At 42.2% G+C, this 14,159-nt stretch overlaps 1 protein-coding gene across 1 annotated transcript in view; it reads left to right on the top strand.

Annotated features, from left to right (window-relative positions):
* LOC129814033 (potassium voltage-gated channel subfamily H member 6-like) overlaps positions 1 to 14,159 on the top strand; it is a 69,509-nt gene that overhangs the window by 13,388 nt on the left and 41,962 nt on the right. Inside the window, exons 3-6 of the mRNA XM_055866781.1 lie at positions 9,924 to 10,082; positions 11,460 to 11,681; positions 11,833 to 12,090; positions 12,385 to 12,596. Coding sequence (XP_055722756.1) covers positions 9,924 to 10,082; positions 11,460 to 11,681; positions 11,833 to 12,090; positions 12,385 to 12,596 — 851 coding nt within the window. The remainder of the gene's footprint in view (positions 1 to 9,923; positions 10,083 to 11,459; positions 11,682 to 11,832; positions 12,091 to 12,384; positions 12,597 to 14,159) is intronic.

Raw genomic sequence — 14,159 nt, 5'->3', positions numbered from 1 at the left:
GAACAGAACTTAATGAGATCCTGTTTCGGGTCTAAACACGCTATCCTGTGAATTGGTGTATGCCACTATTCATTTTATCAGTTTAAAATATTTTTAAGTTTCCAGACATACTGTAGCCTACAGCCTTCCTGCAGTTCTCCTTCAAAACAAGTCACGATTCAGGGATATTTCTCTCATACGTTGACAGATGCATACAGTAGGAGCAGAACAGGATATATTATAAATCTGCAGTGCAATTTCTGCCACAGGCCGCAGTTTAAGTCATTTATTACTACGTCTGGGCATGGGGTAATGAAATTGTCCCGCTGTAATGGGTAGAACAGTATCTGCTCTAAACTGGGGTTCTATTATACTGGCTTGTCACTGAAAAAAACTATCTCGGAAGTCCGATTTGGGAAACGACTGTTTTTTAGTACTATGGCTAATGTCACAGTTCAACGTACTGTAATACCAAAACTACTTGTAGTGTTAAGTGTACAGTTATTTTCTTCTTGAAAAGAGTGTAGTTTGAATGACTGTCTCTTCTTAACTCTAAGGTTAGCTATTAGAAAGCCCATTATTTTGTAACGATCAGAGGGGCTCTTACTATGGTTGAATACCGGTGACTGGGATACCGAGTTGACACAGGAGTGAAATTTCATTCCTGTCTTGTCCTGTCAAAATTTTCCCGTGCTGTCTTGATCCTGCAACAGTTCTATAACCCCAGAACTTTCCTGTCCCGGCCTGATTAAAATCAGTCCTGTCCCATGCCCATGTGTACTTGTAGTAATCTGAAATCATTTCCTCTGTTAACTGCTCGTCTGTTTGTCCCCTGTGTAACTGACAGTTAGACTTGCAGGTTATGTCGTTGTTTTTTGTTTGAATTGTTTACGTGTTCGCTGTGTGGGGGAAATGATAAGACAAGCGGAACTACGTAGCTAATAACTGTTGTAACGGGGATCCTTATTGTAGCAACACACTTTTGGAGGGAAGGCAATCCCGCGCTATGTTAACTAAATTTTCATGTCATCGGGTGTAGTTCGTAAAGGTTGAAGCATGTATGTTAGGATGGTAAAGTTATAATAATTAAGAATGAAGTGTGAATTCATGCCAGGAATAATAAGTGTGAAGTTTGATTTCCTCCCTTCTGTAATAAGCAGCCAATGAGGTATTTGTCCTTTATTCATGTGTTTAATCTGATACTGTTATAGCGCCGGCAAAACTGTTTATGTATGTAAGCGCTTCAGAGTTATACCAAGCTAATAAGTCACTCGTAAGATAAGGAGTTTGTAAGAGTGTGCTTAACTGTATTTTCATTTACTTTATAGTTCTCACGGAAGGTGAGAATTCTGACTAAATTTACAGAATAAAGCCGCCAGTTAAAATCAAGGAACGGTTGTGCTCGTGGTTACTGGAGGGAGCTACACCCTGCTCTGGGGGTTTCCACTAGCCCAACCGGCTGGCAGGTGGCACTATTATTCCTATTATGTCATCTGTGTCCAACTGGACTGTATTTTGAAATGTTTTATTTAACCTTTATTTAACTAGGCAAGTCAGTTAAGAACAAATTCTTATTTACAATGGCGGCATACCAAAAGACCTGCAGGGACAGGGGCTGGGATTAAAAATAAATAAAATCACTGGTTGCTGCAGAAAAGGAGGAGGTCAAAAGGGGGATGAGTGTAACCGATGTGAAATGGCTAGCTAGTTAGCGGGGTGCGCGCTAATAGCGTTTCAATTGGTAACGTCACTCGCTCTGAGACCTTGAAGTAATTCTTCCCCTTGTTCTTCAAGGGCCACGGCTTTTGTGTCGCGATGGGTATCGATCTTTCAAGGGTGGCTGTTGTCGATGTGTGCAGAGGGTCCCTGGTTTGAGCCCAGGTAGGGGCGAGGAGAGGGACTGAAGCTATACTGTTACATATGGAAATCGTCTGGTAAAAACTGCAGTAAAAAGACTGCTGCAAACTGATTGGCTCAAGTAGCATTAGCCACTCTAGCGTGGTGGAAATGGTGTTTTATTAAAGGTGCAATATGCAGAAATTTTATGAAGTAAACTATATTAGGCCTACACACATTTTTTTTTCCTTCTAACCCCTCCCCCAGTTTATAACTATTCCTATGCTGCCCATTCCTGTGGACTGTCGATTTTGTCTCATCCTGTCCCAAACTTGATTCTAGAACCTCACTCCCATTCCAAGACCTGCGGGAGGGAGGGAGAGAGAGAGAGATGCCTGGGAGACCTTTTTAGATTTAGGTCTGATGATGCGCTGAGCTCCCCAGTCTCTCCCCTTAATTACTCTCTTTGGTTCACTTGACCGTTTTGACATTCAGCTTCATAATAAACACGTTGAGGGTGTTTTTAAACTTTTGAGAGCATTTTGTGTAAAACAAAATAAAGTTGCACAGACATATAGGGATGAATATTTTCCTGAAAATCCACCAAGTTTCAATACCGAAAATAATTCATATTTATCTCGATAGTCCCAGGAAAGACAGCAAAAAACGGAAGTGCCCATTTAAAACCAATATGGTCACTATGCCAGGGTTCTCCCCAAATCACGGCTCTGCTACACTACAGCCAGGGGGACGTCCGGCATTGCCATCAGACAGGGAGGGAATGCTTCCTTTTAAATCAGTGAAAGCTGCAATACCACCCGTGTTGCGGTTGTGTTGAGTCATGTCCAATGGCAGCGTCGAAGCTCAAAAAATGCAGAGGTTCAATTCTCGATGGCTATAAAGACACACGCCCAAATCTATATTTAATTTCAGAATTTATAAAAATTAGGGTCAGGGTTGAGGGTTTGGTTAAGGTAAGGGTCCGTTTTAGGTTTTTACTAGTCGTTTAAGTGTCGGCTCTCTACCGAGATGGGTGCTGTGCCATCTTGTCGGCTTGGCCGCGCCACTATGTAAGGATTTCAGAGCAAATTCAACTGATATTTAGTAATGATAGAGTAAATATCTTTTCTCACCAATGACATTGTTGTGAATTGCGAGACAGGCCGTTCATAAATTCAGAGCGGTATCATATTCCTCTATTAATTCAGCGCATTCCAGCAGTAGGTTATCTCGACACAGAGCATGATCAGGACGCACAAAGCGCACCCCAAGACAGAATATCTCCTATATTTGGCAAAATCTAGCTGATGATTATACAGATACTGTAGATGAAGATGAAGAGTGGAAATAGTTTAAATATCAACCCACTGGGCACACACTGGTGTAAACAACGATGTTTACACGGCATTCCAATGAAATTACATTGAACCGATGTGGAATAAACGTTGAACTGACGTCTGTGCCCAGTGGGAAGGTATCTTATTCTTAACGAGGACCAACTCTGTTTTAAACATATCCATATCTACTCTCAAACTGTTTGATGCCTATGAAGTGAATTGTGCAGTGTCTTATAAAATGTGTGACTGTCTGAAGAGTCACAATAACAGCTCAAAGAGGTACATGTTATTTTATAGGCTATACTGTAGAGCAGGGGTGTCAAACTCATTCCACGGAGGGCCTTGTGTCTGCAGGTTTTTGGTCTTTCCTTTCAATAAAGCCCTAGACAACCAGGTGTGGGGAGTTCCTAACTAATTAGTGATGTTAATTCATCAATCAAGTACAAGGGTGGAGCGAAAACCCGCAGACACTCGGCCCTCCATGGAATGAGTTTGACACCTGTGCTGTAGAGGTTTCCTGTGGAGTTTATTAACTGCATTCGGATTGTGTGTGCAGTCCGGCAGTGTCAATTATGCACATGCTCTGAAGTTATTGTGACTTTGTGTGAAGTAAATACTAGGCTAAAGCTTCTATGTGACAACCTGTTTGGATAATGTGCTATTACATTTTTTGCTAATCTGCTGCTATGCATGTTGTATGTTTTGTGGAATTGCAATAGTGCGAAATTGGGGAAAATATGTGGAAGGACCACTCGGCTGTCCTGTACTGTGAGCTTGTGTTGCCTACATCCTCGCGGCTGAGCAGTTGTTGCTCCTAGACATTTCCCCTTCACAATAACAACACTTACAGGTGACTGGGGCAGTTCTAGCAGGGACGACATTTGAAGGAAAGTGGCATCCTATGACGGTGCCACGTTGAAAATCACTGAGATCTTCAGTAATGCCATTCTATGGACAATGTTTGTGTATGGAGATTGCATCGCTTGGCGCTCAATTTTATACATTAGGAAAGAATTCACCTTTTCCACATTTTGTTATGTTACTGCCTTATTCTAAAATGTATTAAATAGTTTTTTCCCCTCATCAATCTTCACACAATACCCCATAATGGCAAAGCAAAAACAGTTTTTTTGAATTTTTTGCAAAAGAAAACTAAAACTGAAACATTATATTTACATAAGTTTTCAGACCCTTTACTCAGTACTTTGTTGAAGCACCTTTGGCAGCGATTACAGCCGTGAGTCTTCTTGGGTATAACGCTACAAGCTTGGCACACCTGTATTTGGGGAGTTTCTCCCATTCTTCTCTGCAGATCCTCTCAAGCTCTGTCAGGTTGTAGGGAGAGCGTCGCTGCACAGCTATTCTCAGGTCTCTCTAGAGATGTTCAATCGGGTTCAAGTCCGGGCTCTGGCTGGGCCACTCAAGGACATTCAGAGACTTGTCCCAAAGCCGCTCCTGCGTTGTCTTGGCTGTGTGCTTAGAGTCTCTGTCCCGTTGAAAGGTGAACCTTCGCTCCAGTCGGAGGTCCTAACCGCTCTGGAGCAGGGATCAAGGATCTCTGTACTTTTATCCGTTCATCTTTCCCTTGATCCCATCTAGTCTCCCAGTCCCTGCCGCTGAAAAAAATTCCCACAGCATGATGCTGCCACCACCGTGCTTCACCGTAGGGATGGTATTGGCCAGGTGATGAACGGTGCCTGGTTTCCTCCAGATGTGACGCTTGGCATTCAGGCCAAAGAGTTCAATCTTGGTTTCATTAGAGAATCTTGTTTTCATGGTCTGAGAGTCCTTTAGGTGCCTTTTGGCAAACTCCAAGCGGGCTGTCATGTGCCTTTTATTGAGGACTGGCTTCCCACCGTAAAGGCCTGATTGGTGGAGTGCAGCAGAGATGGTTGTCCTTCTGGAAGGTTCTCCCATCTCCACAGTGGAACTCTGGAGCTCTGTCAGAGTGACCATCGAGTTCTTGGTCACCTCCCTGACCAAGGCCCTTCTCACTCGATTGCGCAGTTTGGCCCTAAGAAGAGTCTTGGTGGCTGTAAAGTAAAAAAAAAAAATGTAAAAAGTCAAGGGGTCTGAATACTTTCCGAATGCACTATAGCTACTAGAACTAACGCGTTAGTAAATCGCTACAGTCATGCAGTACGGTGTACAGTCAGCAGCAAGCAATTTGGCAGTTACACCAGCGGGCCCCGGTGGCAATAAATTAATAATTTTGACTTGGAAGAGTGTTGGATAGCCATCGCCAGCTAGCTAACATAGAATGATTCTATGTTTGAGCCAGGTGTTTGAATAGGCTAAACTAGCTAGCTGCATTCGACGCTAGCCAAGTAAGTGAAAGTAAAAAAATATATACTATTAAATCTCTCTTGCTTCTCTTTCATTTTGAAATAAATAAATTAGTTCAAAACTATTGTCTTTCGCTCTCTTTGAGTCAACTACTCACCACATTTTATACACTGCAGTGTTAGCTAGCTGTAGTTTATGCTTTCATGACTAGATTCATTCTCTGATCGTTTGATTAGGTGGACAACATGTCAATTGATGCTGCAAGAGCTCTGATAGGTTGGAGGACATCCTACGGAAGTTGTCATAATTACTGTGTAAGTCTATGGAAAGGGGGTGACAACCATGAGCCTCCTAGGTTTTGTATTGAAGTCAATGTGCCCAGAGGAGGACAGAAGCTAGCTGTCCTCCGGTTACACTATGGTGCTACCTTACAGAGTGATTCTGAGGCTACTGTAGACCTTAATTGCAAAACAGTGTGTTTTAATATTTAATAAATATTTGGTGACGTGAATATATTTGGTATAGTTTTATCTAAAAAGGATCACTTTTTTTATGTTTTACAATTTTTATTTTTCTGAAATTCACTGAGTAGGATGGTTCTCCCCTCCCTCCTCTGAGGAGCCTCCACTGATTTAAACGGTTATGACAGTTATTTTATTTTTATGACGGTCTTCATCCATAACCGTTGGTTACATGGTTATCCGGTAATTCTACCATCCCCAGCCCTGAATTGATGTTGTGTGTAGTAAAATATAATGCAGATCAATAACATCAGAGATGTGGAAAGTGTGATGTTAGAAAGATACTGTGGAAGGCTAAATGTAAGACACTCACACCAACCAGATTAATATTCTATGGGTGAGGAATGACCCCACACAGTGTAAATCTCACTGATCTATTATTGGCTGACTCCTAAGGTTATTATTAGGTAGAGTGATGATGACTTACAGGGCGTTGTGAATGGGTATTATGAGTGTACATTAGTCATGTCAAACTTTTCATAGATGTGTGTTCACAAGTAAAGCCACATTTAGATGGTGGGATTATTGTTTTGGCTCTAAAATAACTGTATATTTCTGAATGAAGGATTGGCTCAGTGGTCATTGGTGCTTTATTTTTAGCAGGTCAAATGTATCCTCGGAATCCAAACTAAATCAAACTGTTTGACTATTGTTGAAGTGAAACAGTGTTTCAGTGGGATTTTGTGGATGGGCCAAAGGTGCATCTGTCTTAAAATCTGTTTTAGAGGAATTCTTGTTTTCCTTTTCTTAGGTATTCAATACAGAACCTCACACAAAGTAGTTGTTGTTTTAGGGGCTTCACGTTGATGAGGACTTCTTATTTCCAATAGGGCCCAGGTCCTAGTCTCTATCTCTAATTCTCCTCAGTTAGAACAATGATGACTTCCTTCCACAGATAATAAGGTGATTCTCCCCTGAGAGCAGAATCAGTGTTTTATTAGCATTAATTGTCCAATTATCCCCAAGGCTCATTAACTCTAGTAGATAGCCTACATCCCAAATGGCACCCTATTCCCAAGATAGTGCATTACTTTTGACCAGGACCACAGCCAGCTCTATTCTGGCAAATCCTTAAAGTCCTACTCTCATTTTCACCTCATTTAACACTTGTGTACTTAACAAAAGGCACAAGTGGCATTTCAATAGGTGGTCCAGATGGCTCATGACATGTGGGGGGTTCCTCTTTTGCTCTCTATTGTTCCTCTAGTGTTCCTCAAGCAAGGCCGGAGGCCGATGACATCAGCGGGCACCAACAGCCCACCTCCTTGAATGCTCTACTCCTTGAAGTTTGCAGTTGTCTAAAAAACATTATTTTTCTCAAAACAAATTTTTGATACCCTTTAGTGTGTGTGTGCTTTACTGTATTTATACTTGGTTTATCGCTTTTCAACATGAAAAGTTCAAATATCACTGGGGGTCTTTAAGTGTCATCTTCATGAACAGTATCCATACCTAGTATCAATCATTAGTACCCAGTCAATGATCCAATCCAGTGTCCACATTTATGATGAATTTGGTTTTGTGAATATTTAATATATTATTTTTCTTTGCAACTCTGGCTAGAAGGCTAGCATCCCGGAGTCGCCTCTTCACTGCTGACGTTGAGACTGGTGTTTTGCGGGTACCATTTAATGAAGCTGCCAGTTGAGGACCTGTGAGGCGTCTGTTTCCAAACTAGACACTCTAATGTACTTGTCCACTTGCTCAGTAATGCACCGAGGCCTTCCACTCCTCTTTCTGTTCTGGTTAGAGCCAGTTTGCGCTGTTCTGTGAAGATACACAACGTTGTACGAGATCTTCAGTTTCTTGGTAGTTTCTCACATTAGAATAACCTTCATTTCTCAGAACAAGAAAAGACTGACGAGTTTCAGTAGAAAGTATTTGTTTCTGGCCATTTTGAGCCTGTAATCGAACCCACAAATGCTGATGCTCCAGATACTCAACTAGTCTAAAGAAGGCCAGTTTTATTGCTTCTTTAATCAGAACAACAGTTTTCAGCTGTGCAAACATAATTGCAAAAGGGTTTTCTAATGATCAATTAGCCTTTTAAAATTATAAACTTGGATTAGCTAACACAACGTGCCATTGGAACACAGGAGTGATGGTTGCTGATAGTGGGCCTCTGTTTGCCTATGTAGATATTCCATTAAAAATCTGCTGTTTCCAGCTACAATAGTCACTTACAACATTAACAATGTCTACACTATTTCTGATCAATTTACTGTTATTTTAATGGACCAAAAATGTGCTTTTCTTTAAAAAACAAGGGAATTTCTAAGTGACCACAAACTTTTGAACGGTAGTGTATATCAGACGGACTCATTCTCAGCTGCTTATCTGAGTTGGGCACTGCTGGAATGCAAGAGCTGTCTGTCATTGATTTGTCATTGTTCCTCCATCACTTAATGATATGCATTCATGCAGGCTAGATGAGCAGTATTATTGGCTGAGTCTAACATGTATATCCATAATTTGTGTCAGGCATCTCTCATCTCTGGTCTTGGCAAAGTTTTAAACGGTTTGAACAACTCTGCTGTCCCCTGCCTGCCTGTGTTATTGCAGACAGAGATGAAATAGTGGAGGAACAGACAGATCAATAGTTCAGCTCTCTCCTCAGGCTAATATGTAAATATTTCATGAAGAGAAAGAGAGAGAAATCTCCAATGAGTAATTCAGAGTTTCTGATGATGAGGGAGAGGTAGGGTGGAAAGAAGAAAGATAAGGGGGAGACTGACAGGGAGAAAAAAAACTGAGATGGAGAGAGAAAAAGAGAGATGGGGAGGGGGGATATAATCATATAATTTATTTTGGTTTATATGGTGCTTGTGGTCTTCATGAGAAGTATGATCCAGTTTCCATATTGCCCCTGATAATTGTCCTTGGCTCTTTGTAATACAGTCTACTGATTCCCTGCAGGTGCAGAAAATATGATATACATTATGCTAATGTTTATTTAAAAATGTTTTACCAGTAGTCTTAAAAATGTATTTAGGTCATTTTTTCCATTTGGACACTTATAATTCCAACCAATGATTTCAGTAAAGTCCTTCACTCCGTTATGGATAGGGCCACCATTGTTATTATATCTAGCAATCGAAGTGTTCTCAGGTGTGCTCCACATGTAAAAGGTGACTAAACCAATGTGCATATAAATCTGTATAGATTTAGGATGTGGTGCGTCCCGGAACAAAGTGTTCAGTAGCAGATGGTTTTGCAGTACAGTAGATGACTGTGTGATTTCAATGAGATGAATTAGGCAGAATAAGGGGCCATGTTAGAGCTCTAATCCGGGAGGGGATGATGATACAGTATATTCCTACTGTCCCTGTCAGGCCTGTCCTATGTGTCCTTCCTGCTAACCCGTTATCTGACTACCTCCTCTCCATCCCTCCACAGTCAGTCAGTGACCTCTCTTTCTCTCTCTCTCTCCCATTCTGCCAGGGGAAGCCAGATTGTTTTGGCTCCTGGCATAGCTGTAGCTCTCTGCCAGGTGGACGATGTGGAGGAGTCAGTGCCTCTCTCTCAGAAAATTACATCAAAAGACATTGTTTACGTTATTATGGAGCCTATTACAATACTATCCTAAATATTGAATGATAACAGCAGATCATTCATTTTTGTTGAATTCAATGTGAAATCAACAAAATATATAATCATCTCATTGAATTTAGGTTAAAAATTGTAGGACAAAAATAAGAAATGCCCTTAAGTTGACGACTTTTTGCAAATCCAATCAGTTTCCCAAGTTGATTCAACGCCATCACTTTGATCGTTTTTTTTATGACGTGGAAACAACATTGATTCAACCAGTTTTTGCCCAGTTGGCCACTCCCTGGCTGATCTCTGCAGCTTTCATCTGCTGTTGTGTGTCTCTCTCTAGAGGAGAACTTTGGTATGCATTCATGTGCTTTAAAATACAGGTGTTTTCTTACTTTGGTGGTGATGTGTGTGTCTCTGTGTTCAGGTATGTGTTTCTCCTGTAAAATTGATGTGGTGCCAGTGAAGAATGAGGATGGCTTGGTGATCATGTTCATCCTCAACTTTGAGCTGCCCACTGATCCACCTATTCCCAGCTCCCCGACCAGAGACCTCAACAAGCTGCCTATCCCCTGGCTTCCCCTAGGTAAACAAAGAAGATCCTCTATGTGTAAAACCTTAAAAAATCTAGTTCTAATAATTCAGGAAGAGATTGAGGTAATGAGTGGGGTCCAGAGTTTTTAGGGTACAGTATTTTTCTCTTGGGTACAAGAAGATAGAAATACATATCATGCACCTTCAGAGGTACACATATGATCTCACATGGTACTGTTCGGTACTATTTCCGGTATGTGTGGATAATGTACTGTATTAGAATGGTATATTTTTGTACAATCATTGGAGGCGTGGCTTATTTTGTTGGAGGCGTGGCTTAGTTTGGCTTAGTTTCAGTTTGTTCTTTTTGGCCACCTGTGAGTGGAAGTGTTTAAGTGGTCTCTGTTTATGTTATTTAAAAGTTGAGCTTTTTGGCATTCAGTTCTGAAGTCTTTATAAAGGCTTACATAAGAGACAACAAAGAGCTCTAATTAATATTGTAGTAACCTTAAAACCTCCTCAAAGATCTGACCCCTTTTTTCCCCGATTTTCACCTAAAATGACATACCCAAATCTAACTGTCTGTAGCTCAGGACCTGAAGCAAGGATATGCATATTCTTGATACCTTTTGAAAGGAAACACTTTGACGTTTGTGGAGATGTGAAATTAATGTAGGAGAATATAACACATTATATCTGGTAAAAGATAATATAAAGAAAAAAGCATGCGTTTATTATTATTTGAAATGCAAGAGAAAGGCCATAATGTATTATTCCAGCCCAAGGACAATTTATATTTTGGCCACTAGATGGCAGCAGTGTATGTTTTTGACTGATCCAATGAACCATTGTATATCTGTTCAAAATGTTGTACACGACTGCCCAAATGTATTTGGTTTATTAATACAATTTCAAGTTCATAATTGTGCACTCTCCTCAAACAATAGCACGGTATTATTTCACTGTAATAGCTCCTGTAAATTGGACAGTGTAGTTAGATTAACATGAATTTAAGCTTTCTGCCTGTTTCAGATATGTCTATGTCCTGGGAATTATTTTGTTACTTACAACCTCATGCTAATCACATTAGCCTACGTTAGCTCAACCGTCCCATGGGGGGGGGGACACCGATCCCATAGAGGAAAGAGAAATCCACAAAAAATATATATTTAGTTCTTATTTTTTTTTAAAATAAAGGAACAAACTTTTAACCTCAAACTGGGTACAATTATGTACCTATAACTAATGGCACAATGGACACAGGGTACCACTACAGTCACATGCGTTTGTACCCCTTTAAGTACAATTCAGTACCTTTTTTTCTAAGAGTGTAGTAATTAAGTCATTGTTTTACTAATGATGTTGGTGCGGTGTGTAATGTCAGAAACCTATCTCCTTTTCCCTCTGACCTTTCCCCTCTGACCTGCAGCACGTCGGCATAGGTTCCGCCTGCCCTCCGCCCTGCTTCGCTCCCTCAGCAGCAGTAAACATTCCCTGGAGGATGACACCGAGCTGGGCCACCAGCGGGACCTCTCTGCCCTGGGGCATGAGTCTGTAGCCCTGGACAAGCTGCTGTCCCTGCCAGAGCGCCGGCGGCTGGGGGGCACCGGGGTACTACTCTGGGACGAGGACCAGCGGGCCTTGCTGGGAGGTGAGTAGTCCTGTGTGGCTCATTTGGTAAAAGCATCATGCTAGCAACAACATGCTTGTGGGCTTGATTCTCACTGCGGTCACATACAAAATATATGCACTCATTGTAATTTGCTTTGGATAAAAGTGTCTGCTAAATGGCATGTTTATAGGTGACCCAGTTTCTCCCACTGGGGACCCCTCGGATGCCCCTCAAGCCCTGTCCCTGGCCATGGGCTTCTCCCAGTCTTCCCCCAGGCTGCACTGCCTCTGGGTGGACGAGGAGTGTGGCTCCAACTGCAGCGTGATGCCCAGCCGCTCCTATGAGAGTCTCTGCAGCCCACTGCACGCCTCATCTGTGGACAGCATCAAGACTCGCAGGGGACAGTCCAGCTGGCACGGGAAGCTCCAGACGCGGCCCAGCAGCACAGGTAGAGGGCAAGATGGGGACAGGGGATAGGGGTCATGGGCAGGAGACAGAGATACGGATGTGGATGGTGGCAAGGACAGGGACAGGGGCAGGTAGAGGACATGTATTGGACACACGAAGGAGGTTTAGGGCGCGGGTGGCATAACGAAATTTGAGGATCAAAGAACATGTAATTGATTAATGCTTGTCTTACATTTATGTTCCATCTGTTCAATATCTCCTTATACTGTATCTTGCACTCAGCACATTCAACTCACAGGCAATGAAATATCCATCTATATTTATTCCTTCTCAGGCGGAATGAAGTCCAGTCTGCGTAATGTTACATCTGACTCCACGTCTGACCCCAACCTCACCCGCTTCCGGACCTTAAGTCACGTGACCCAGCTCAACCCACTGGACAACAGGCCAGACCCCCTGGTGGCCCTCCCGTCTGCGGAGATTGACATCATCGCCCCCTGTAAACTAATGGACCGCACACACGGGGTCACTGAGAAAGTCACTCAGGTTAGTCACTGCTCTTCTCTTACCAGTGGATGTGTATGGATGGGATGACACTATTTCATGACAAACTGCAGTATCGATAGGCTTTCACAGACACCTTGCTCCTTATGTAGTCTGCCATTGCAGTATCTGTCCTGAGGGTGGCAGCACTATCCAGATAGTTTTGCTCTAAATTCAGTCGCTGCTGGTGAACTTGTCACTCACTGTAGAGTACAGAGGTTGACGGAAATGACTGCATGGTTATATTGCAAAACATTGAGTCAGTTGCTTTTGTATTGTGCCTCAATCAGCTCATCAACTAATTTAAGTGATTTTGTTGAACAAAGTCACCTCACAAAGTGCTCAGGCCTAAATCAAAAGGCCTGAAAACTCTCATAGACACTATACACCAGCATCACTCTAGGACTAGGAGTGAAGATGCAGCTCAGAGCATCTTCAATTTGAAATGTAAGCATTTCCGTTTCTTTCAACACTAATGTTTCTTGTTCAAACACTTCAGGCGGTTGGACAGAGCTGAAGCGATATTAAACACAGTGTAGCAGCCCAGTAACACACTGTAGCAGGCTTGCAGCCCACCACGCTACCTGGGAGGAGTTTGATTAATCCTGCCTAATGGAGTGGACAGCTGTGAAGAGGGAGATATGATGAGGTTCACTAGTCATGGGGCCTTTTCTCATTTGGGCTAAAGTCTCCACCGTTCTCTCTCCAATGTGACCCGGAAACCAATAAGTGGTTGAGTGGTTGAGGAGATGTCAATTCGTTAGTAGGCAAACTGAAGAGTGTCCATGACCTTTTCTCAATTAGTTTGCTTAACACTTGCGTCCTCTCTCTTCCGTTCTCTGGCCTCCTTTTGGAAAAGGTCAAAGGTAATCGAGGAGAGGTGGCGAGGAGAGGGAAAGTGCTCAAAAATGCACTTTTATGAAATGAGACTCTTATTGATGTTTACAGGGTGGAATCCTAAAAGAAATGTCTAAAGTGATAAAAACATTACTTAGCTAGTTGTGCAAGACATTTTATAAATAAAAGGGTAAGTAGAATTTTGTTTTTTTATGTTTACATGCTTTTCTCCTTTGAGAAAACAGTATTTGATTCAAAGAGAGTGTGGCAGATTTCCAAACTTTTCCGCGAAGGACTCAGGTAGCATACACTAGCAGTGGTGTAAATGTAACTGTATAACTTTAGACCGTCCCCTCGCGCGAACCAGGGACCCTCTGTACACATCAACAACAGTCACCCACGAAGCGTCGTTACCCATCGCTCCACAAAGTATTGGTTCCACAAAGTTACCCAATGCTCCACAAAGCAAGGGGAACCACTACTTAAGGGTCTCACAGCGAGTGACGTAACCGATTGAAAAGCTATTAGCGCGGACCACCGCTAACTAGCTAGCTATTTCACATCCGTTACATAAAGTACTTAAGTAAAAATACTTGAACTTCTTATGGCTGGGGGCAGTATTGAATAGCTTGGATGAAGAAGGTGCCCAGAGTAAACTGCCTGCTACTCAGGCCCAGAAGCTAAGATGTGCATAGTATTAGTAGATTTGGATAGAAAACACTCAGAAAT

The sequence above is a fragment of the Salvelinus fontinalis genome, chromosome 17 (genome assembly GCF_029448725.1).
Source record: "Salvelinus fontinalis isolate EN_2023a chromosome 17, ASM2944872v1, whole genome shotgun sequence".
Classification (NCBI taxonomy): Eukaryota; Metazoa; Chordata; class Actinopteri; order Salmoniformes; family Salmonidae; genus Salvelinus; species Salvelinus fontinalis.
This window is presented reverse-complemented; position numbering and strand designations above follow the sequence as displayed.